At 32.6% G+C, this 24,753-nt stretch overlaps 1 protein-coding gene across 9 annotated transcripts in view; it reads right to left on the bottom strand.

Annotated features, from left to right (window-relative positions):
- FER (FER tyrosine kinase) overlaps positions 1–24,753 on the bottom strand; it is a 448,497-nt gene that overhangs the window by 228,545 nt on the left and 195,199 nt on the right. For 8 of the 9 annotated variants that reach the window (XM_055387411.2, XM_055387413.2, XM_055387409.2 and 5 more), the window contains 3 exons: positions 20,958–21,050; positions 12,262–12,465; positions 7,854–7,976 (listed from right to left, as the gene is read on the bottom strand). In XM_055387411.2, the coding sequence (XP_055243386.1) occupies positions 7,854–7,976; positions 12,262–12,465; positions 20,958–21,050 (420 nt within the window). Of the gene's footprint in view, positions 1–7,853; positions 7,977–12,261; positions 12,466–20,957; positions 21,051–24,753 lie in introns of those variants that run through there. The other variant, XR_008679968.2, reaches the window with a different exon arrangement.

The raw sequence follows: 24,753 nt of genomic DNA, 5'->3' as shown, positions 1-24,753 counted from the left end.
CGCAGGATAAGAACTTGGAAACAGTTGAATGCGATACCAACTATAACACAGGCGGGCTGAGCTGGTGCATAAGCCAGGGTTGGCCCGGGCAGGCCAAGTGAGCAGGCCACCTGTTGCAGCAAGTAAAGTGGCTGTGTGAGGCCCAGGTGGGGGCATCACTGGCTGAAGGTCCGTGGCTTACAAAGTGACTGAGAAAAATCATGTGTCATAAGGTGCTTTGGGCTACCTTATGATATACTTTGAAGTCCCTGTTTCATGAAAAATGCAGTTTATGAATTTTCCAATTTTTGTTGTTTTTGTTCTATGGCTTTGTTTGTTCTATGTTTGTTCAATGTTACTGTGTATGTTACTCTTTGTTACTGTTCTATGGCTTCCAACAAGAAATGGGGGAGGGGAGAATTATACATTATACATCCATGTTCATATCAGAAATACTGTACATTTTGTTGTACATTTCCACATTTGTAGAAATGCTTTCCAAAGTCCATGCATATAGAAAGTATAATAAATACTTGGCCAGGCGCAGTGGCTCACACCTGTAATCCCAGCACTTTGGGAGGCTGAGGTGGGTGGATCATGAGGTCACGAGTTCAAGACCAGCCTGAGCAACATGATGAAACCCCGTCTTTATTAAAAACACAAAAGTTAGCCCGGAGTGGTGGCACGTGCCTGTAATCCCAGCTACTCAGGAGGCTGAGGCAGGAGAATTGCTTGAACCCAGGAGGCGGAGGTTGCAGTGAGCCGAGATCATGCCACTGCACTCCAGCCTGAGCAAAAGAGCAAAACTCCGTCTCAAAAAAAAAAAAAAGAAAAGAAAAAGGAAGTATAATAAATACTTTAAAATGATGAAATGGCGAATATCAGGCAATGTTTGTGCTATAAATATCAAATCCTGCCTTTCAATTTGCATTAAAAAATTCCAATGACTTATTCTTTTAATAGATCTTACCTGCCTATTCCCATTTCCCTTCAAATATTTATAGAGTAGGCAAAAAAAATGTATAGAAGTAATTACTGAAAACCTGGCTCTTCTGACTAAAAACATAATGATATTTAAGAAAGTCTGAGGTAGGCTTATGGATGTGAAACTTTTGAAGTATCATTTATGGAACATCAGTGGTTTCTAAGGTCTATTAATTTTTTGATACTAGCATTGCTTTTCCTCAAAATGTCTGCTGGTAGAGGATGAGAGTTTTAAAAATCAGTCTGGGTGTTATTAAATATATGTACCATGGTAGGGTTCTTTTATATTATTAAGTAGATCAAGCCTAAAGTCCAATCTTAATTTAACTTTGCAGACTATACTAAGTAGTGACTACATAGTCAAATATCACCCTGTATTTCCCTTAGCACAACACGCTTATAGTCTCTGCTAGACTTTCATGTGGGTTGGGGACATAGCTGTTAAGTTCACTTATATCCTGGTGCTAAAATATTGGAGTATAGAAAAAATTTTTGTTAAGCTATTGACAATCAGATAGTAGTGATTATGATTTATGCTAGTGGAGTTGTAATTAAAAGATGATGAACAGAACAGAATCCCTTTCAGGTAACAACTCTGAAACTTACAGTAAATTTGATTTAGGGTAAATTATAATGTCTGAGTTTCCTTACCTAATAATGGGGATAATATTAATAATCAAATTCACAGTTGTTGAAAAGATTTAATAAAATAATAGAGGTATTCTCAACAGTACTCAAGTGTTTTTTTTCCTTCTTTCACAATTTAAAATGCTCCAAATTTTCCTTCTGTTAATTATTTATCTGTCCTGCGAAAAATGCTTTCAAACAAAAACTATATGCGATTTTGCAGTTTCCACCATGTAACTACAGAGATTTTCACACATGACTTTCATAACAAGTCAGGTTATTGTAGGCCACAGATGAAGTTAGAAGGCTGGCTTGCCTAAGAAGATGTGGCTGATAATAGTGAAAACTGGGATTTAAAAATGGATTCTCTGTGCTCAAATCCAAGACCGACATGGAGATTTATATATTCCTGATAAATTTCCTAAAAAGAACATTTTGTAATTTTTTTGTGCTCTTCCACTCTCAATAGACCTAATTAATTGATTTAAAAGAGCCAATTAAATAGAAATCTTAACAGTGAGTATTCCAGTTCAGAACGTTTTTTTCAAACTGTGAGTTTCCATGACTGGAAATCCAACTTGATATGGTATTTAATTATCTAATTTTAAAGAGCTAAAAATAAAGATCATTCTTATGTCTTTTCAAATTTTCGACACACAGCAATTCTTGAAAAGCCCATACAAGTGACAGCATAAAATGATTAACTGCAAAATCACAGCTAACTAGATGCCTCCAAAAATAATGTTACTGGGAAAAAAGTTCTTAGAAATAAAAACATGGAATTTACTGTAATTTATTTGGATGGCCTATTCTACTAAATATACTCCCTTGAAATTCACTACCACTATTAAACATAAATCTTTTGTTTCAAGAGACCCACTATGAAAACTTGTAAAATTTTATGCTGAATTTCTACTCAAATGATGTGAATTTCTTAAATTATACAAAGAAAAACTGGCCTTTTAAGATGCCATGTATTAATTATTAAATTAATCCAAATCCACGCTCATCTCCCATCACTCTCCCTTTTGACCACTCTGCTTCAGCCATACTAACCTCTGTAGTTCTTCAATCACACCAGCAAACACTCTTCCCCAGGTACACAAGGAGAATATACAGTCAGTAAACACCTCTACGGCTCTTCGAATTGTTTACTGCTGGCATCTGTTCTGATAGGTTGGTACACATGCTGTACTAACTGCTGAACACTTTCACTGTTACCCCTTTATACAACCACACAGATAACTCCCTGTTTTGATTTACGTCTCTGTCCAAAATTCATTAGGAGGCTTTCTTTGATAATATTTAAAAAATTAGCCCTCTCTATGCACATACACACACACTACCTAAACACTGTCCTCAACACAGTCTAGAACTTCATTATCTCCTTACCCTACTTCATTTTCATAACATTTATTCGCTCTAACATAATAAAGAACATAGCACAGAGTGAGTACTAAGTAAATATTTACTAAATGAATACTGAATCACATCTATTTTTCATTCCTTTCTTTCTTAAAAAGTTAAATTATTTTAAAAATTACACAATAGCTCTTAATGAATTAAAGAACATGGATATAGACTTAGGGAAAAGGAAGACTGATTTCATAAAATGATGAATTGGTAAGACATCAACATATCAAAAACTATATTATAAGCCTCTATAAAATGAAAATTACTAAACAGTAATATTGGAAAAGGCAAGCTATATCAGATGTAAGATAAAATGGTCTTCACATCATCTAAAACTAACAATGTAAACAGCGCTTAAAGTGCAGTTTCTTCTCTTAAAAACTATCCTTTGCAGTGTCTGATAATCATGAATGTTGCTGCCATGAACCCGTCTCCCCAGGACAAGTTAGTAGTTTCAGACACAGACTTACTCTCCTCTCACAAATCTGACTCTAATATTCTGACAATCTATATGACATTCTGGTAAAAAGCTACAATTACAATTACTTAATTTAAGCTGGTTGTCTAAGGTTCAAATTAATTGCCCTCTGCCTATCTAATGTACACTTTGTTTTTTGTTTTGTTTTGTTTTGTTTTTTGAGATGGAGTTTCACTCTGTTGAACAGGCTGGAGTGCAGTGGCACCATCTCAGCTCACTGCAACCTCTGCCTCCCAGATTCAAGTGATTCTCCTGCCTCAGCCTCCCAAGTAGCTGGGATTATAGGTGTGTGCCACCACACCTGGCTAATTTTTGTATTTTTAGTAGAGACGGGGTTTCACTTGTTAGTCAGGCTGGTCTTGAACTCCTTACCTCAAGCAATCTGCCCACCTCAGCCTCCCAAAGTCCTGGGATTACAGGCACGAGCCACTGCACTTGGCCTAATCTACATTTAATCATAAATGTTTTTGCTTTACTTTTGATTCAGAAAGCGATTTCTTACTTAAAAACATCTAAATATGAAGAAATATTAAACTTAACAAAGCAAATATCTTCCAAAAGTGTCATTTAAATGTTAAACTAGATGTCTTTCTTAAATATATTTGACCAATCCCTATATTTTAGCTCAAATCCTAGCTTTCCCTACCCAATATTACTGTTCAGTAATTTTTCTTTTATAGAAACAAATAGTTTTTGATATATTAAAATCTGTTCAAGTTAAGATTTTATAGAATGAAAGAGATTTCCTCTTCCGTAAACTCACATTCATATTAATTAAACAGTTTATTTTAGCCTCTAAAACTTAGACTCTACAATCTGGAAAAATATATAGTGGTTAAGAATGTGGGCTCAAACTCCAGATCTGCCTCTTAACCAGTTCTGTTTTCTTGGGGAATTCATTTACCATTTTAATCTTTAGCTCTTCATTCATAATATTTTATAGCAATAACAGCAACAATAATATTATATGAGATTAACAACAATTCTTATTAATATTTTATAGGAATATGTGAGGTTAAATGAGATAATGCGTATAAAAAGGTCAGCAATTACCTGGGCTCCTAGCTATTGCTCAGTGAATTCAATCCTCTAACAAATATTTATTGAATGTTACCCTGGGTCAGCACTCTTCGAGACACTGGAAATACACTATACTAATTGTTAAATACAACTGTGGCCCTATTGAAGTTATTTTACTTGGGAGAGACAAATGATTAAAAATACATCATATAATATAATGTCACTTAAATGTTAGCATGACGAAGAGAAATAAAGGCAGAAGAAGGGGGAGCAAAAGGGCTTGATGTGTTATTTTATACATGGTAGTCAGACAAGGCCTCTCTGATGAAGTGACATTTGAGTAGAAACTGAATTAAGTAAAGAACAGGTCATATACATGTCCAACTTGTTTGCTAATGTAAGAATGATGATAACGGGTGATTAATAACCCCTCTTTACAAAAATTTCTTCTATCTTCCATATGTTTACACAAGCTCTGAAGGCCGTGCAGGAAAAATCAGGGAGAGGGATGGGTGGCTCAGGCACCCACTAGTTTTCATAAAGTGAGAAAGTTAAACAATTTAATCCTGTCTAGTTTTCTGTACCTCTGAGTGAATGTGCATAAAAATGTGAAGGTAAGGAAGAGATTACTTTGGCCATTCTGTCCTCAAGTTAGGCATTATGATGATAAACATATTTTTATGGGTAGGAGCAGAGATAAATGGGAAGAGAAATAAATGGGAAATAGAAATTACAATGAACTAAAGTGGAATTCTTTAGGTTAAAAATGAAGTCTAGCAAGACAGAAATTAAATATTTTATAGCACATTATATAATCAAAGACATTTACTTTTCACACAAATTAAATCAAGAAATAGATTCAGTTATAAGAGTACAAATAATTCAAAGGAAGATAAGTAACAGATACTACCACCATAACAAATCCATATCAATTTGTTATCTACTCATAGTTGAAAATTATCTAACTCAAAGCTTCTGCTTTGTGATTTTCTTTTAAAAGAGCAACATGATCCTTTAAATCAGTGTATAATATTTGCAACAAACTGAGATAATGATTTGCATATTTCAAATACCAGTACTTTAGATTAGGTTAATAGCCAGATAAACTTTAAATTTCTACCTCATATAAAAAATCATATATAATGATTTAATTTCTACAGCATCCAGTATATATTTATTTTCATAGCTAGTTCTATCAGATGGTGAGATAATCAATTCCAAAGTGTTGGGGGTTGGAAAAACAATAATTATCCATGTAATAGTCCAGAGAATCTAATCTATTATCAAAGTTTTATAGCAAATTTTATATTATAAGGGGTATAGCTTTATTTGAAATTTTGTATTCCTAGTCAAACTCATATCTGCGTTGTTATTTCTTTCTTTTATAGATTTGGTCTCCCAATTTAGACCTGGCTAAGCCTGTAGACAATGCAAACATTTGGTTGACTTGTGAAATGGGACATCAGTATCTCTGAAATCCTATTTGTATACTTTGTTAACCTAATCTGGATAAAAAATATCTTCCTGCACTGAATTTTATTCATACTGATATATACTGGAATTGATGTTCATACTTTCACATGAATAATTAAGCATACAAAACACTTTATTTATTTAGAGACAGGGTCTCACTCTGCTGCCTAGGCTGGAGTGCAGTGGTACAATCACAGCTCACTACAGTCTCAACCTCCCGGGCTCAAGCAATCCTCCCATCTCAGCCCCCCAAGTAGCTGGGACTACAGGCATGTGCCACTACCCCAGCTAACTTTTGTATTTTTAAGAGATATATACTTAATCGTAACCTAGAGTGCTAGAGGGAGGGCAGTGATGTAAAAGAAAGAGATGTCAAAGAAGACCCCTCAATTTATGACTTGAGAAGCTGGGTATTTGGTGGCATCACTTGTTTAAAAAGAAACAACAAATTTTGAAGTTAAAGGTGATAAGCACAGTTTGAGGTGGAAAGTAGAACAATTTCAGTTTTGGAAAATAGAAATCTGAGTTATAAATATAAATCTGCAAATTGTTGATGTATAAATAGTAAATAAAGCCATGAGAATAGATTGCTTTGACTAAAGAGAAAATATCTTAGAATTCTATAACAGCATTCATTTACAGATGAAGGAGGAAATATTGAAAGATTTATATATATATATATTTTGCTATAGAAAAAATGTGACAACCTATTTCAGGCTGAAGAATTTTTTATGGTTTTGGTAATTAAGGGTAGAAAATGAATTAAAAAATTTAACGAAGAATGAGCCAATTTCATAATTATAGAAAATTGTTCAAGAAAGCCAGTTCCTTAACCAGAGAATTAGAATCTTTAACAAACAACTGTTAAAATCTTCTGTGAGAGAAATACTAAAGGTCACCCTCTCAGTGAAGACTCGGTAGTACAATAAAAGTACAAATATAGATATTATATCCCAGATTAACAAAAGGAAATAAAATACTTGTTTTTTACATTTCCAAATCACTAAATCCAGACGAGGTACCAGCATTCTTGGAACTGGCACTTACTTCAAATTAAAAGCAATCCCTAAATGTATAAAAGTCATATCAACAAATATTAATCTACCAAGTTGTGTGGCTTTCCTATTTCTACGCTGTTCTTCATATTAGACGGTCCTGAAAGGAGAGAGCTCTTGCCAATACCAACCCAACTCCTGAAACATCAAAAGTGATCAGAAACTAAGCCAGCTCCATTATTCCACTTCAGTTTAAGTCCCAAAGATTTTACCTTTAAAACACAAAACTCCCACATACCCATACTTTATTGAACAAATCTTGTAAAGCACATGTAAGCAGTGTTTTCTGTGATAGATCATAGAGGTAAAAATGACCTAAGACAATCTCTTATCCAACCACCTTGCTCCACATAGATAAGTTCTGATTTACTGCTTCTGTGAAGAGTAGACTAGTTTTTAATAGTTCCAATATCTTATAATACATTGTAAATGTAACATCCCAAATTAAAACCCTAATTTATTCCTAATTGCTAGACATTTTCTTTGACTTATACAACTTAGAATCTGTTATAACCTGAACCTTTCAAAGTATGAACCTTATAAAGTGAAGAAAAGCCTCAAGTCTGAAGAAAAACTAGGAAAGGGGAAAAAAAACCAAGCCATCTGTATACTAGCAAATACTGAATAAGAAAGCAGCTCATCTTAATAAAATCAAGGAAATTTCATGTTTCAATTGCATTAGTAATAAAAGCTAGAAAAACAAAAACAAAACTTTCTTTTTTTCTGAACTACTAGCATATAACCTAAGAATTTTATTTACTGTTGGAAATGTTAACTCACCAAAAATTCTTTTAAAACAGACAAAAAAGTATATAAGCACCTACCTTAGGAATAGGATTCAGCAGAACTACACCTGATTTCTTAGTGATGACCTGTTTTGTTGTATAGTGATGATCTATAAGTTGAGGAATATTTGAAAACCCAGTGCCCTCGAATCGATACATGTTCTGGAGAGAGAACAATAAGGTAGAATAAATGTGAAGACATTGCTTTAGAAAATCTACATTCATTGATAAATTAGATTCCTTTCTTAAAAAAACTATAATTGCACAACAATGTGAATATACTTAACACTATTGAACTATACCCTTAAAAATGGTTAAGATGATAAAAATATAGATAAATAAAACTCTGACATGTTTTAAAATTCTACCTTGTGACAGATAAATCAATTTTCACAATGTTTAAATCTAATTCAAATTGTTGAAAAATAAAAAATCTAACAAACAGACCTGAAATGCATTTTGCTAAAATGCTAACCAAAGGAAACAAAGCATGGGATACACCTAGTTACTGGACAAGATACATGTTTACATATGTCTACATATGTGTTCCATTTGATAAAACTTTCAATATCAAAAATGTCAAAAATATAAGGAAAGATATCCAATCTGATGGTAAATATTTTAATACATCTGATCATTTATTTTCTATCTGCTGATACAGTATTAGTTTGCTTTCTGTAGTGGAGTATTCATTTATTATTAATTACCAAAAACACTCATTCACACATCTTGGATAAAGAAATAAAATGCAACAGTGACAAAACTGTAGATATCAACACGCTCAAATCTTAGCATTTTTTAATTGCATATCACCAGGTAAGGTGCGATTCTCCTCAAACTCCTCCAAGACCACTTTTCTCTTGTTTTCATATTTCAAATTGGCCTATGAGTAGGTTGTCATATGGATAAATTGATAGCAATAAACCTGGCAAATGAAAAATACCCTACTGGCCACATTTTTCAAAGCAAGAAGCATTGCAATGCAATGTAACAAAAGCTTCCAACTGATAGTTCTCATACCCAGGAGATATATACAAATACAGATATGGGAGTACCCCCATTTTAAGAAAATGCTGTGAAGAAATAAGAACTTTCAAAACTGACTAAATTCTGACATTACTTGCATTACTGGAAGATTACTTTCCCAGCTGAAAGTTTAAAAACTCAAAGCTCTTTTTCCATACTATAAAATAAAAAAGATTGAATGTATCAAAATGTAATTTACATAAAACTTTTTAAATGAATATTTCTGTTTCATCGAGTAATAAACAAACACGCATTAGTTTACTTTAACACTTAACTATGGAGAATAAATCAACTGAAGGGCAGTTAGTGTTTGAATCAGTTCAAAGCAGTTGTTAATTCACTGCCTAAAGAACTTTTGTACATAGTAGGCAGACCTCCTATGATATATTAGCACTGATCCTTAAGAATATTTCACATTGAAGGTACTAATCTATTTCTAATAATATATGTTTCTAGGTGTGCAAAACACTGAGAAAGATCTCTCAGTGTCTCAGCTTATTCCTTAGTGAAACAGAGATAATATTTGTACCTCCTCACAGAGTAAAAGAGTTGAATAACTATTAACATGCAAACCACTTTACCCAGTATATGGTACATGTACTGGCACACATTCAATTGTCAAATCACCAGACAAATAATAAATGTTAATGGACACAGATTGATTCCTTATATTTGCTACTGTGAATAGTACTGCAATAAGCATGGGAGTACAGGTATCCCTTTGGTATACTGATTTATTTTCCTTTGGATAAATACCCAGTAGTGGGATTGCTGGATCATATGGCAGTTCTATTATAGCTTTTTGAGAAATCTTCATACTGATTTCCATAATGAATTTACTAATTTACATTCCCATCAACAGTGTATAAGAGTTCCCTTTTCTCCACATCCTTGCCTGCATTTATTATTTTTTTGTGTTTTTAATAATAGCCATTCTACTGGGATAAAATGATGTTTTATTGTGGTTTTGATTTGCATTTCTCTGATGATCAGTGATACTGAGCATTTTTTCATAATACCTACTGGCCATTTGTACAACTTTTTGGAGAAATGTCTATTTATACTTTGTATTAAATGTTGTATTCAATGTCTTGAATGCATGAATGCATAAGTACATGAGCTTTCCAGTATTCATTTCTATGCTGCCTTATTGGTTTATTTAATTTCACATCCTGCAAAGTATGTATTCACTGATATGATTCTCACAAAAACTCTTTAAGATATTAACCCCCTTTATTTCCTAAACCACAGAACAAGTAAAGACAGAGCTAGGACTGAAAGCCAAGTGTTCTAACTCCAAATTCAGTGCTCTTTTTATTGATCTACTATTTAATATTTTTAACTCCTCTAAAATCTTGTATTACTTTATAATCTCTTCTCTTGGAACACTTGTTGACTCATTTACTTACAGCTCGTATAATATAAACTCCTTCATTACAATACAGTAGGTACTCATTAAATATCTATTAATGAATTTCCCCATTTACTGACCCCTTCTAGTCAACAGGTATATGAGGAAATAAATAGGATAATTTTAGCTCATGGAAGATTCACCTGCACAAAATGAAAAAGAATTAAAACTGTCTATATCATCTTAAACTGTTTACAACTGCTTCAGGAGCTCAACACTATACAGCAAAAACTCACTAGAACAAAATTAGGCAGCAGAAAACCTGAGGCATTTAGTGAAAAATAAATGTTCTCATCTTTAACAGAGATATTTGAAAAATTTCAGTGACAGAAGGAAACCAGATAAAACTATCAAATGTGAACTCGTAACCTCTTATTTTTAGCATATATTGTTCATTTTAGCCACTTAAAATGGCAATATTAAAAACAAGCAATAATTTGCACACTGACCCTTTCCATTTTGTTTCTAAGAATGCTAATTTAAATACTTACAGTTACAATTTAAACTAGAAGTGATAATAAGACAAATATTTCAGTTTTACATAATACATATTTCAAAAATAGTTACTTTTAGAGCTTAGAAAATAAAATGAAACATTCATATAAGTTGTGGTTAACGAGTTTATACTTTACCTACAATCTTTCCTTCTACAATTCTCAAACCATGTAATAAATATTGGCAATATGGTTGCAAATTGTAATAGGGTAGGTGATCTAAATTCATAACTTAAAGGCATATACAAATTACAAAAGAGTTTGCCAAGGAAATAAAAAATGACACATTATTAGAAACAACATAGTTTCCAAAACAGTAGGTTAGATGTAGGAATGTGGGAAAATATGATTATCAAGTTGAGGTCTGAATACTACGAAAAATTAACGAATAGTGTGAACATTATGATAGTGGAAATACTTTAATGGATATATTCCTTTTAACCTATTTGAATGGTATCAACTTTCATTTAGCTATAACTACGAGATGTAAATGTACTAAATACCACTGAATCCTACATTTTAAAATGATTAATTGTATGGTATGTGAATGTCAGCTCAAAAAGATACGTTTTATATATATATAAACTTATTAAGAGATGTATGTGCACATGTGCATGTGTGTGTACATACACCTGTTACTAAGTTATCTAAGCCCTCAGGTTCATCTAATGATCATGGTTCAATTTTTGTAAGGCAATTAGTATCACCCTAGTCTCTCAACATAAAATGAAATCCTGTGGATAGCAATCTTGAAAATGCAGGCCATTTGAAATGATGGGAACGGAAAACAAACAGAGGCATCAATTCCTTCATATGCCAAAAACATTAAAATTCCTTAGTGGATAAAGTTAAATTTTGAAATTACTCTTCATCTGTTTAAGGCTCAATAAAGAAATGTAACAAACATAGAAAGCAGTTTAGCAATACTTAAATAAATTTCAAAAAATAAATTAGCATTAGAATAATCAATGTAAATAGATTTTTAATTCTTCATTAATTTCTATTCATTATTAATGCCAATAAACAAGAGCTTATCTATAAAAACCAATTCAACCATCATCCCATTCATTAAGAAATTTTATTATTACTATTCAATAAAATATTTCTTAAAAATCTTTCATGGCACCATTCTGAAAACAATTCCAAGCTCCAATTTCAAAAGTATAAGTTTCATAAACTTAAGTTTCTCTAGAAAAAAATTTATAATAATCACATTGTTTTTAGTTTTAATTCAAAATATCTTTAATGTTCAAATTTAACAACATACTTTAAATAGCTATATACTTTGATTTTATAAACATTATTTTTAATTTAAAATATTACTAAATACATGTTTCCTTAAACATATTTAAATGTTAGTACATTTTGAAGCACTGTATTTAAGAAATTCAGAAAAAAATTAAGTGCTAAATTTCAAGTGTTGCAGGCATTTATCACAAACCATTCGTTATTTTAATATAATTGTACCACAATGAACTACATCAAAATATACATATGAACTAAACTGGAAACGTACATCAACATATTGTATGATAAAATGTCTCCTCTGTCCATCAGAATATACAGAAAGGACATATTCACCAGGTTTCCCATGACTCTCTCGCACCAAAAAGTCTCCTTGTTTTTTTAACAGTTCTTGAGCTTCTATTCTGGGAATTGCACCATGGTACCAGTCCTGTTCTGCCAGAGGCTTCTCACTGATGGAGATCATATCAGAAAGCTTAAACAAACATTAAAAAAAAAAACTAAATTAGAGAAAATACTGATTATTTTCTAATAAAATTCATAGCAACTATAAAGGCTTCTTACAAATGTTCCTCCCTTTAATTGACCAATTAAAAGTTATACAATAAACCTAAAATATCTTTTGAAGTACTGGTGCTGAAGTTTACCACAAATACATACGCTTCAACATTTTGTTTTATCTATCATACAAAGATAGACACAATATTAGCATTTAGAGTTAGCACTGATAATCTTATTCACCATGTCCTAAAATAAATCTATATACTAAAGTTATCAACCAGAGAAATTATGAAGAAAAGGAGGGAATTAACAGAAATGTATCACAAAACAACTTAATTTTTATGTAAATGAAAAATTGAGTTATTTCTTTTTTATGTAATTAACTCTTGATCACAGAGGTTCTGAGCAGTGTCATACATTCCAGCAGTACTATCTCAGGTTTAATTTGATGCTGCCTTGCTGCTGTTCCTTTCTGTCCTGATCTTCACTCACCTGACTTCCTTAATCATTACCTCTGCCACATGGCTGGCCCTGCTTCTACAAAGCAAAGGTAGATAAAGCCCTAGGAGAAATAGAATCACTGAAAACCACCAAAATGCAATTACAAACACATGGCAAAGATAAGGAGTGGTTATAAACCATGAGCATGGTAGAGAAAGCAAATTCTCTGTTATTTTAAGAGGCCAAATGCTAACACCAAGTCAGAGATAATTTAAGAGATGACTGTACTTCCTTGAAATGTGCTGATAGTAGATTAAATCACACATTTTCTGATTACAAGTAAAAATCTTGTTGATGTTGTTGTTGTTGTTTTTATGGCACACAGGAACTAAACTGCTCCAGATAGAGAGAGTACTTTGCGGTTAAGGTATAGTAATCTGAACTAACTTTTAAGGTTCTCAAAATACAATATGCACAATGCCTCATGAGAAAGTAATTTATAAATTGGAAAAATCAGAATTAATAATAAACGAAAGGCAAATATTTATATATGAAGTTTTATAGGCTGATATAAATTCTAGGTAGGGCCAAAGTATGGTAATTTTGTAGTAAGTAAAAACTGGTTTTTAACATAGCCTTTATTGTTTCGTACCACTGAGGAGACCCAAAACTTACTGCTCAAAGATCTATTTCGTGTTATCCAAACTCATTCTGTTGGTTAAAAGAACAAAACAAAACAACAATAAAAAACTTGAAAAGTCCCAAATAGACCTCAAGGAAAGTCTACATTCTGATTCTTACTTCTTCCACTTGTATTAAATAACATTTTAAACTTTTAAAATATATTCCGGTTGTGACTATATATGGAAGTTTTGGTAAACTAAGTCTTTTAATTTTCATGCAAACTATGACAAATAATATTGTATCATATTTAACATATATGATAAATATTTTATTTCAAAAAATGTTTTAATGTATTCCCAAAAATTGTTTTAAAGAGCAATTTTATCTAAAGACCCACCCACGACTATGAGGTAAAAGAATATTGCTTTTAAAAACAAACGCATAATCTACACAAAATTAACTTTTTGTATATACTGATACTAATAATTTACAATTAAAGAAGTAAAATAATCAAATGTTTCTATTTTTATAATCAAAAATTTTATTTTAAAATTTTATCATAGTGCATCTAATTAGAGTAAATTCTAAAATTTTTACTATAATAGAAATATTTGTCTCACCAATAGCAAAACTGCTTATTGATTCAACAGTTATTACTGAATACAAGAAATTCAATGTAACATCTTTACAAAGGACTTATTTTTATCATTGTCTCTCTAAAAGGTCAACATAACAGGAAAGCATCCCAAACAAGGATGCTACCTGTTGATTTCTTGTCCTAGCCAATCTATCCTTCCAAATTTGCATTTATTTCCAACTGAGAGAATGATGAACAGAGTTCGATGAACTAATTAAGGTGGAAAAAAGTACAAAAGCTCAGCCAGCATTCCAAGGAATTCATTTAAACATACGATGAAGAATATGTATGGGGGAAAAAGCCATCTGGGGAAAGTATCTGAGTTTTGTTTTTAAAAAACTAAATAGTAAGGAACTTATATTGCTATCTCATAAAGATCACACTTCAATTCTATAGGCTTCTTATCCTTTGTGGGTAGGAAGGGAAGCTCAAAGATCTGTTATTCCCCATCCCCTATACAACACTGTTATGAAATATAAGCTGAACTTACTGTGAGTGTATATGTGTATATACACATGTATATACACACATACACAGGGAAAAGTCACACATATCCCCTGCCTGGGTATATCAGGTCTTTCAAAGACTTCTCTGGAAGCACTGGAAGGAATATTTTTATCAATATGATTTCAATGAAATCCCAATACAATTTTACAAACTTGACAGTAATATATGTAGGATGCATCAGCAAAAAAAATGTAACATCCCAAGAGCCCATCATAATGACATCACAAATGAAAGGAAGCTTTCTACCTCAAATATCCCATCTTTCTCAGCCTCAATAGACAGGGTTTTTCTTTGTTGGTAAATTATCTGAGATTTTTGCCAAAGATATGGGGGTAGGAGCAAAGCCTCCTTTTTAAAAGTTTCAGTTAATACAGTACAGTCAGTAAGTTATATTTAATAAGTTTTCCTGATTGATTGGGCTAGCTGTCTTATTAGTTATTTTCCCTAGATCTTGTTCCTAAAGAATAGTCCAGCAAAAATATACTGGAATTAGTGAAATTAAAGAGACTATTTTATATGAAAAGGCAATAAGGAGGCAGCACTTGAAAATATTTTTTTCTTGGGGAAAGAAAAAGAGATTTTTTTTTCTCCTTACCCTGGTCCAGGCTAATTCTCAAGTATGTAATGAAGATTTGTATACCTTTACTCAAGCATTTGAGTAGCAAGATGAGCTTCTTTTTGGGAGGCAAAAACAAAAATGTTTTTTAAAAATATCTGGTCTAGATTCTATTAAAATTAATTACCCAATAAACCATTTTGAAAAAAGCAAAACAAGAATAAAACAGCATCAAAAATATACATGTAAAACCCTTACTGAGCTTGAACAACCTAAATAAAACTTCAACACAAACTTTTTTAAATTCTGAATTTTTAACATAAAAATGACATTTAATTATCTTTTCTATTCTCATGTAAATTTAGTTATTAACATTAATTTAATAGTCTAATTAATAAGTTATTCCAAATCTAGTTTAGTAATACACTAGGGTGACAAAGAGTAATTCACAAGATTTTAAACATTTCTCAAAAATTCCGTAAGACTCAACTGGTAGCATGGCCAAGTGGTCTAAGGCACTAGATTAAGATTTGGCCGGGCACAGTGGCTCTATCCTGTAACAGCACTTTGGGAGGCCAAGGTGGGAGGACTGCTTAAGTCAGGAGTTCAAGACCAGCCTGGACAACATAGTGAGGCCCTATCTCTATAAATTTATTTTTATTTTTATTTTTTTGAGATGGAGTCTTGCTCTGTCAACCAGGCTGGAGTCCAATGGCGTCATCTCTGCTCACTGCAACCTCTGCCTCCTGGATCCAGGTGATTCTCCTGCCTCAGCCTCCCGAGTAGCTGGGATTGCGCACCACCCCACCTGGTTAATTTTTTGTACTTTTAGTGGAGACGGGGTTTCACCATGTTGGCCAGTGTGGTCTCAAAGTCCTGACCTCATGATCCGCCTGCCTGAGCCTCCCAAAGTGCTGAGATTACAGGTGTGAGCCACCATGCCTGGCCCTATAAATTTATTTATTTTTAATTCCATAGGACCCCTTTTATTTTAAAGCTATGTATTACTTAGGAATTTTGGGAGGGGATGAGAAATCAACTGTTTACAAAAGATGGGAAACACTAGTTTACCGAATGTGCCTGGTGGTAGTAAAAATTATTTGCAGTGAAAGGGAAATGTAATCATAGGTAGGAAAGTGTATTTTATGTCATTTCCAGTTTGATAGTTGAACATAATTTTTTTATTTGTACAGATATACTAAATGTTTAATATAAAATGAAAACAAAAAATAATGTTCTCCCTTCCAGTTTTTTAAAAAATTTCTAAATAGTCACCGTTTGAATCTACTGAATTAATCTTAAAATAATGAAAAATAAGATATTCCGAATATTTGTACCTCAGGATCATTTGTGTTCAGGCTAGACAAACAGGATGTAAATTAGTTAAAATAGTGGTTCTGTCTTTGGCACTAAATGACTATCTTTAATTCTCCAAATTCTAATTTTTTAGCAGTAAAGCTGAATTGGCAGTTTTTTCATGCACTGGTATCATTAACCAAAAAAAGATACTTCACCTAATATTTACATTCTATAATGAAACTAGCTGTAAAATTTTTATTCATAAATTACTTAACAATTTTTTGTACTACAATATTTGAGAATTTGAATTTGGTTTTTAGCTAACAATAAAACTGTTTTCTAGGATAGTAACATAAAGAATTACATGTTAATCAGAGATAAGCATTAGTACACAATTCTTTCTAAAACTTGTATTAAACAAAAATAGACAACTGAGCCAAACTCAAGTATCAGGTTACCTCCACAGCTTCCCATTTCCTGGCCTTTTTGTACCCCTTCTTGGGTCTCTGATAAGGGACACTATCTTTAGCAAAATATATATTTTATTTTACCTTTCTTTCTTTCTAACAGTTCTGCTTCCTTCAGTACCTTTGGGGTTTCCTCTGACTTCTTTTTTGCCGGCTTCTTTTGTTCCCTTACTCATCATTTATTGGTAATAACATGCTTTTCTCTCTTTATTATTTTTACCCAGTTACTTTTACGATTGTGCCTGTGACTCTCACTCATCCTCTCTCATCATTTTAACACATTTTTGCTATAGTTTCATTTATTCAGTATCAAATATTCTTTCCTTAAACCCATATATTTTACATATAAAATGTGCCACAATATCAGTAAGAACACATTTTCATCAATTAACTATACTCAATGCTAAAATCTTATCACACATTGCAACTAAAACTACTATCAGATCATTGTAGTAAGTCAATACGCAACCATATTTCAGTAAATGTAAACATTTATCATCAAGTTGGGATTGCCTGTGTAAACTTAGTATCAGTCTGACATGATCTCTGTCATCTGTTTTAAGCATTTCAGCAAACATATAAAGAATAGATTTGTTCCATTACAGTACAAATTATAGAATATCAATCTCAAGTCCTTTTAGAAAAATTACATGTAATACTGCAAGTGATTCAAAACTTAATTTTCCTAAACATGACAGAATTTAGTGTATAAGAGTGATATAATGCAAAAAAATCTTTATTTTCCCTTGTTTATCACTCTTTTACATATTAATAAATGGGGGGAAAGCGCAACTTAAGACCTTAAGAATAACTGAAGACAACTGATATATTTAAAATGTATACTATTTAACCTGAACTTAACAACGTGCCTTGATTAAAGAAAGTACAAGGCCGCTTTTCTAGACTCAAAGGAGAACACTAAAAAATACAAGCAGTTCACATCATGCACGAAAATAGCTACATTCCCCTATGCCACTGGTGGAAGCCAAGCATTATAACACTATATTACAACTGATGTACAACTTAACATAACTGAATGATGTTTCTAAAAAGCAAGCAAGCAAGCAAATCTTACTTACAATATTATTCTATATAAAGGAAGCAATTTTTATTTTCTAATATTTTGATTTTCTAAATTCTAGTACAAAGTAATTCTAAAATTGAAATAGCACCCATGTCAACAGAGTGTAGAAAATATGAATTTTAAGGAGACTGCTGTTGAATAATTTAATAATTCTGATATCTATATAAAGAACAAACCATTTGGACCAAAATGTGCTTTATTTTTGTTTTAAAGAATATTTTTCAAAGACTGCTACTATCAGACGGGCATTATTCACTCCATATATCAGTGATACAACTAGTATTCATGAGTGGCTGTAAGATGGAACAAGCGATTTGCTCAGCCACTCATTATAGAAATTCTGCAGTAGATAGATGACCCTAGAAAAAGGGCAATATTCTTGACATGACTGGAACAGATCTCATTAAATATAATATGGTTTGAAAGACTTTCAATTGGAATGGACCCTCATGATTGCCAGTAGGCTTTTAAAATATGTAATTAATACTGTCTAACATCTCTAGGCCTTGGCTTCAGAAGCAGTCTCTGAAAAATAGTTCTCAATGCAAAATTATAACCTCCTTAAGATGGGAAGATGCTAGATGTGACTGTAGCCTCAGTAATCTGAGATACTAATAATAGGGATTTTAATCCCTTTGGTACACTGGAAAGGAAAGCACATGCTTGTAGCTGATATAACATATTAAAATATTATTCTGATCATAACAAAAATATTAAACATCTGATGACATCAAATACAATATTCAGATGAAAACAAATTCCGCTATCAGCCAAAGTCTTAAGTTCTTTCTTCTATCAAGACTGTTGATCTAAGCGTTCCATTAGACTGTCTTTAAAGGGAGCTCTACATTTTAAAGACACTGTTAAAAACAGAGGTAAATCGTTATGTCAAGTCCAGTAAAAATACCATTGCGATTAATTCTAATTTCATTTTCCTATATATAATGCATTTGCTTTACTTTATCTAAAATTATGCTTTAACATGCTAATTTTTGCATGTTTATTTGCATAAACAGTGATTCATAGTTGTTGCATTTTAAAGATTTTAAGTTAAATATGCTTCCATATGCAAAAGAATGAATTTGACTCTTAGAGGGGCCGAGGAGGGAGGATCACTTGAGCTCAGGAACTCAACACCAGCCTGGGTAATAGATTGAAACCTCATCTCAAAAATAAATAAATTAAATAAATAAATAAAAATTTGAACCTGTACCTCACTCCATATACAAAAATTAACCAATAATAAACAAAGACATAAGTGGAAGAATAAAACTCTAAGAAGAAAACAAACAAAGATGAATTATCAGCATAACCTTGGATTAGACAATTTTTTTTGACAACCAAAAGCACACACAGTCAAGGAAAAAATAAATTGCTCTTCATCAAAATAAAAAACTTAGGTGTGTTAAAGGACATTATCAAGAAAGTGAAAAAAAATCCAAAGGGTGAGAAAAAACATTTGTAGATTATATGTATAAGGAGTTTATTTTCAGAATATATACTCTTACAACTCAACAATAAATAAGCAATTTTAAAATGTGCAAAGAATATTAATAAACACATCTCCAAAGAACACATATAAGCTGCCAATAAGAACATGAAAAAATGCTCAACATCATTAGTCATTAGGAAAATGGAAATTAAAACTACAGTAAGATACTACTTCACGCCCACTAGAATGCCTGTAACATGAAAACATTTAAAATAACAATTGTTGGCAAGAATGTGGAGAAATCAAAATATTCATATATTGCTAATGGGAATGTAAAATGGTACAATTACCATGAAAAACAGTTTGGCAGTTCCTCAGAAGCTTAAATAGAGAATTATTACCATATAACCCGGAAATTCTACTCCTGGGTACACACCCAAGAGAACTGAAAACATATACACATAAAAACACTTGAAAATGAACGTTCATAGCAGCATTATTTATAATAGCCAACAAGCTGAAACAACCAAATGTCCATCAGCTGGTGAATAGATAGACAATATGTGGTAAATATATACAATGGAGTATTATTCAGTCACAAAAAGGAATGAAGTACTGTCACATTGTATGACATGGATGAACCTTGGAAGAATTATAAATGGAAGAAACTACATGCAAAAGGTCACATATTGTATGATTTTATTTATGTGAAATATCCAGTGTAGGTAAATCCATCAGGACCAGAATTAGACTAGTACTTGTTAGGGGTATATACACTGGAGTGCCTGTGTGTTTGAGGGGGAAAAAAAACTCCTTCTCCAAGTAAATAGAAGAACTAATGCTTTAGAGAAACACTTCTTTGTGTTTGTTCATGTGTATGAGATGGCCAAACTGCTGTTACTAAAGATAACTAATACTCTAGCACTACTGTGATATGCCAAACCCACATTTCAATGATTAATCTATCAAACAGACTTCAATTTTATAATCAAAATGTTCCTTAAAATATAAATATACATATAAACAAATACATTTTAAAAATATATATAGTAATCCCTACTGTAAAAAGGTTATGTTTCACTAGAAAAGAATTGTTTACACTATTATTCCAGTAAGACTCAAAGTACATAAAATGTTTCTCATAATTATTTGTATATTGTAAAGGAAGCCTATAATTCAAGTTTATTTCTGTCTTCCCTATGTCAATGTTACATGGGATTTTACTATACACATAGATAGACAGATTCATATGCACACAAGAAGTTAAATTATGCACTTATCTTTCCATTTGTAAGTGCAAATTTATATATGTATATACATATATATACACACACACATATACATATATATTCATTAGTGCATCAGAAAGAAGCTAGACAATGACCATTTTCAGTAGCACAGAGAGTTAATCCTACTTACTGCTGAAGAGCCCAGTGCAGATTTTGGAGACCTAATTATTCCAGCAATTGAATGACGAATAGATTCAAATTTGGATAGCCTCTCCTTTCTTTCCTGGAGGGATTAAGAAACAAGCCTTCAGCAACAGTAAACTATCCAATATGTATAGACATTTATGTATTTAGGTACTTATCCACAGCTTATCCATCATGTCTTCCAACTAAATAAAATATAAACTTCCTGACATTCAAGATAACAAATAACCAAATACACATAAACTCTATAGCATTTTACTTTACTGACCCCTCAACAAATGTTTTGATTTGGGGGAAACAATAAGAAAGAAATAGAAATTCATATAGCGATTCATATAGAATTCATACAGATGAAAACAAGAAATGCAAAGGAAATTCACAGAAAACCAAGTATTAACACATGCAAAAAAGAACACAAGCTATAAGGAACCTATTTAACATAGACTATTTCGGATAGGACTATAGTTGTGAGGAAATTCAAATAAGAAAAAATAATCACAAAAAAAACAGGAAGAAAAGTATATGGAACACATTTTTTAAAGGTGAATTTCACTTCAGTACCTAGGAAGTTTCCCAAAGATTCACATGATGATGATGACCATCATGATGATCCTGATGATAAGGAGGAGAAAGGCGGGTGGGAGGAGGATGAAGTAAAATAAGAAGGTAATGGCAGACCTACCTACCACCAATCCTACCAAATCCAGATTGCTATTTGCCACACAATGCGTATTTCTGAATATCATATACCATAATGAAGAAAACTTTTCCTAAAATTTCAAATCTTTAGATCCATTTTATAAACATAAGTGAATGGGGTAGGTAAGAGGGCAGAAAAAAAGAGGGAAAAAGGAAAAAAAAACAAAACTAGGACATAAGAAGGGCACCAAGAGCAAAGCACGTGTGGTTTTGTAATGGAAGTATTGGTCAATTTTCCAATGACGACTACATTTCAACTGCTAATCAGCAGCAGACAAAAGAACAAGAGATCCTTTTGTCAAGCACACTAATTCTGTATGTCTTCCAGCATTAGTGATGCCAAATTTTACTTCTGGAAAACAAGTCAGTAGGTCACAAATAACATCTTTTGTTTCTTTTGTCTCCAATACCTACGGTATATCTCTGTAACAGTAAATGTAGATATTCTTGGCCACATGCTTTCTCCCAAAACCCTTTGGTAATATCAAAACAAAACGTTTTCTAAGTGGGTAATACTAAAATTACCCAATGGATTAGAATTATCTAATGGAGAGGTCCAGTTAGGGGATAAAGAAAACTTTAAAAATTGCTCCCTTATATTAAGTTACAAAGCATAACATATTGTGTGTTAGACGGGATACAATTAGTGAAAACATCTTTTCATATGAAGGTTCTTTATAGATACGTTGGTCTAAAAACATATTATCAAAAATAATAATGAGACCTTAAGTTTCACATAGCAGCAATCAAAATGCAAATAGGGTTAATAAAACATTCCAACCAGTGGCGGATCATTTGGTGCCCAGATTTCTACAAATAAAACATGAAACTCATTTGTCATGTAGTTCCTGTCTGCGTAACATCTAGTATCAGCTTTAAATTACAGTCTACCTAATAACACATCAGACTGTGCTGAATTCATTGACAGGTTGATTTTTACATCAAACAATCAAATGGCTACTTTTAAAAATTAAAATTAAAAAACTTCCCTTCAATTGCCATGAATACAATGCCTAAGTTTGCTTTTAGGCCTGGCAGGGCTGGTGATGATACACTCATTTTACTCACCTCAAGTAATGGCAAGATACATTTTCCAGATAAAGGAGGTGTAGGAATTAGTTCTGGCAAAAGGATGGCCCCTCACAATGGAGGTAGTAGGGGACTAATGAGGGGGTGAAGGGAGAGGCAATGTTATTAAATAATACCTGATATTAGAAAATAATATTCTGATGAGATGCTCAGAAAAAGTGCTGTAAGTACAGCTATTACCTTGGCTTGAAAGAAAAGTTCTAGGTACAGTATCAGTTTCACATCTCATTTAAGAATAGTTTTTCATTGTTTTAAAATTAAATGAGACAGTGTGTGTGTTTGTGTGTGTGTGTGTGTGTGTATACACATACACATAAAACTAAGAGACTGGTTCATAATAATTACAAGTTCATCTATTATCAATTAAAAAGAACTCTATGCCAGGCTTGGTGGTTCATGCCTGTAATTCCAGCACTTTGGGTGACCAAGTGGGGAGTATTGCTCGAACCCAGGAGTTTGATACCAGCCTCGGCAATACAGTGAGACCCCATCTCTACAAAGTTTTTAAAAATTAGCCAGACATGGTAGCGTGTGCCTCTAGTCCCAGCTGCTCAGGAGGCTGAGGTGAGAGGATGGCTTGAGCCCAAGAGGTTGAGGTTGCAGTGAGGCCAGACTGTACCACTGTACTCAAGCCTGGGCAACAGAGCAAGACCTTGTCTCAAAACAAACAAAAAATAAAAACAAACAAACAGAAAAACTCTAATAAAAAATACCTAAATTACTTAAAGTAAAATCATACCTATCAAGTTTTGAAATTATCCTTCATTAGAAAATTGCAGTGAAAAAGGCTCTTTCACTGCAATATTCCATTTAGTGCCCCCATCCCCTGCGCACTAAAGCACAAAGATATAAAGGGCAAGAATTAAGGTTCTGCTGATTGGAGTGGCTCTGACAAAGATCAAAAGCACTAACCAATGACTGCCTATCTGGCTGCTGTAGAAAGTGACAACCGAAAAGCATATAACAGTTCTCAAAGTGAGGTTCTGAAAGGAGGCACTAAGGTAAAGGAATAAGGTTCTTGAAGTCAGAAGGGATAAAGAGTATGAGTCTGAGCTAATTACTCAACTACCCTGGCTCTCAGTTTCCACATTAGAAAAAAGAAAGGAACTAGGCTAGATAAAACTTTCATCTCAAAAATTCTGTGACTTTTGTCCAACTCCCCATCATTTGCATTACGCTGATCATTAATGAAAACCCCAGAGAAGAGTTTCATGGTACCAGGCTGGCAATCAGTACTTTCCTTGGAGCAGTTAGTCACAGTTCGCATGAGGTACCCTTAGAATATGAACCAATGAGAAGGCTGAACTATCGTGAAAGGAAGACCTTTATTGTTGTTGTTAATAACGGGTCTTTAAAACAAAAACTGAATATTATTTCTCACAGACTTATGTACATAAACCCAATCTAATAACATTCTTGGACAGAACAATGAAAGTGATTATTTGGCTCTGTAGGAACAGCCAGCTACTTATTAAAATCAGGAGGCAATAAGAATCCAGAAAAATATAATATTCATGCTCAAACTCCAGGCCGAGTGCCAAATATCTTAGGGGCTTCTTATGCAAAGCAGCCATAAAATTCAGAGGGATTTTGTGAGAAATAACTACAGGGAAATTATAACCCCAGAGAAGACTACCTACTGAAAAAATTCTACATTATAGCTCATAATGTAAATGAAATACTGTAAATATCAGTATGTCCTTCATTTTTAAAAAATGCATTTATAAGTAAGTAACCTAAGGTTTTGAAAATGCTGATTTGCTGGGCACAATGAAAGATAGATAGCTTCTATTCCCATCAGGATACAGAATTTCAGTATTAAAACAGCTTCTAAATGATTTGTTTTAGCAACAGGGTTTCTGACTGAAGGCAAATCATTTTAGAAGTATTCACTCTCTAGTAACTCAGTTTGTCATGCTGTCTTTTCTCTTTGATGCTTGCATATTAAGAATATTTATTAAAAGAAAGAAAACCCCCTTGCTAAATCAAGCATA

The sequence above is a fragment of the Gorilla gorilla genome, chromosome 4, assembly GCF_029281585.2.
Source record: "Gorilla gorilla gorilla isolate KB3781 chromosome 4, NHGRI_mGorGor1-v2.1_pri, whole genome shotgun sequence".
NCBI lineage: Eukaryota > Metazoa > Chordata > Mammalia > Primates > Hominidae > Gorilla > Gorilla gorilla.
Note: the sequence above shows the minus strand (reverse complement) of the source record. Positions and strands in the feature narration are given on the sequence as shown.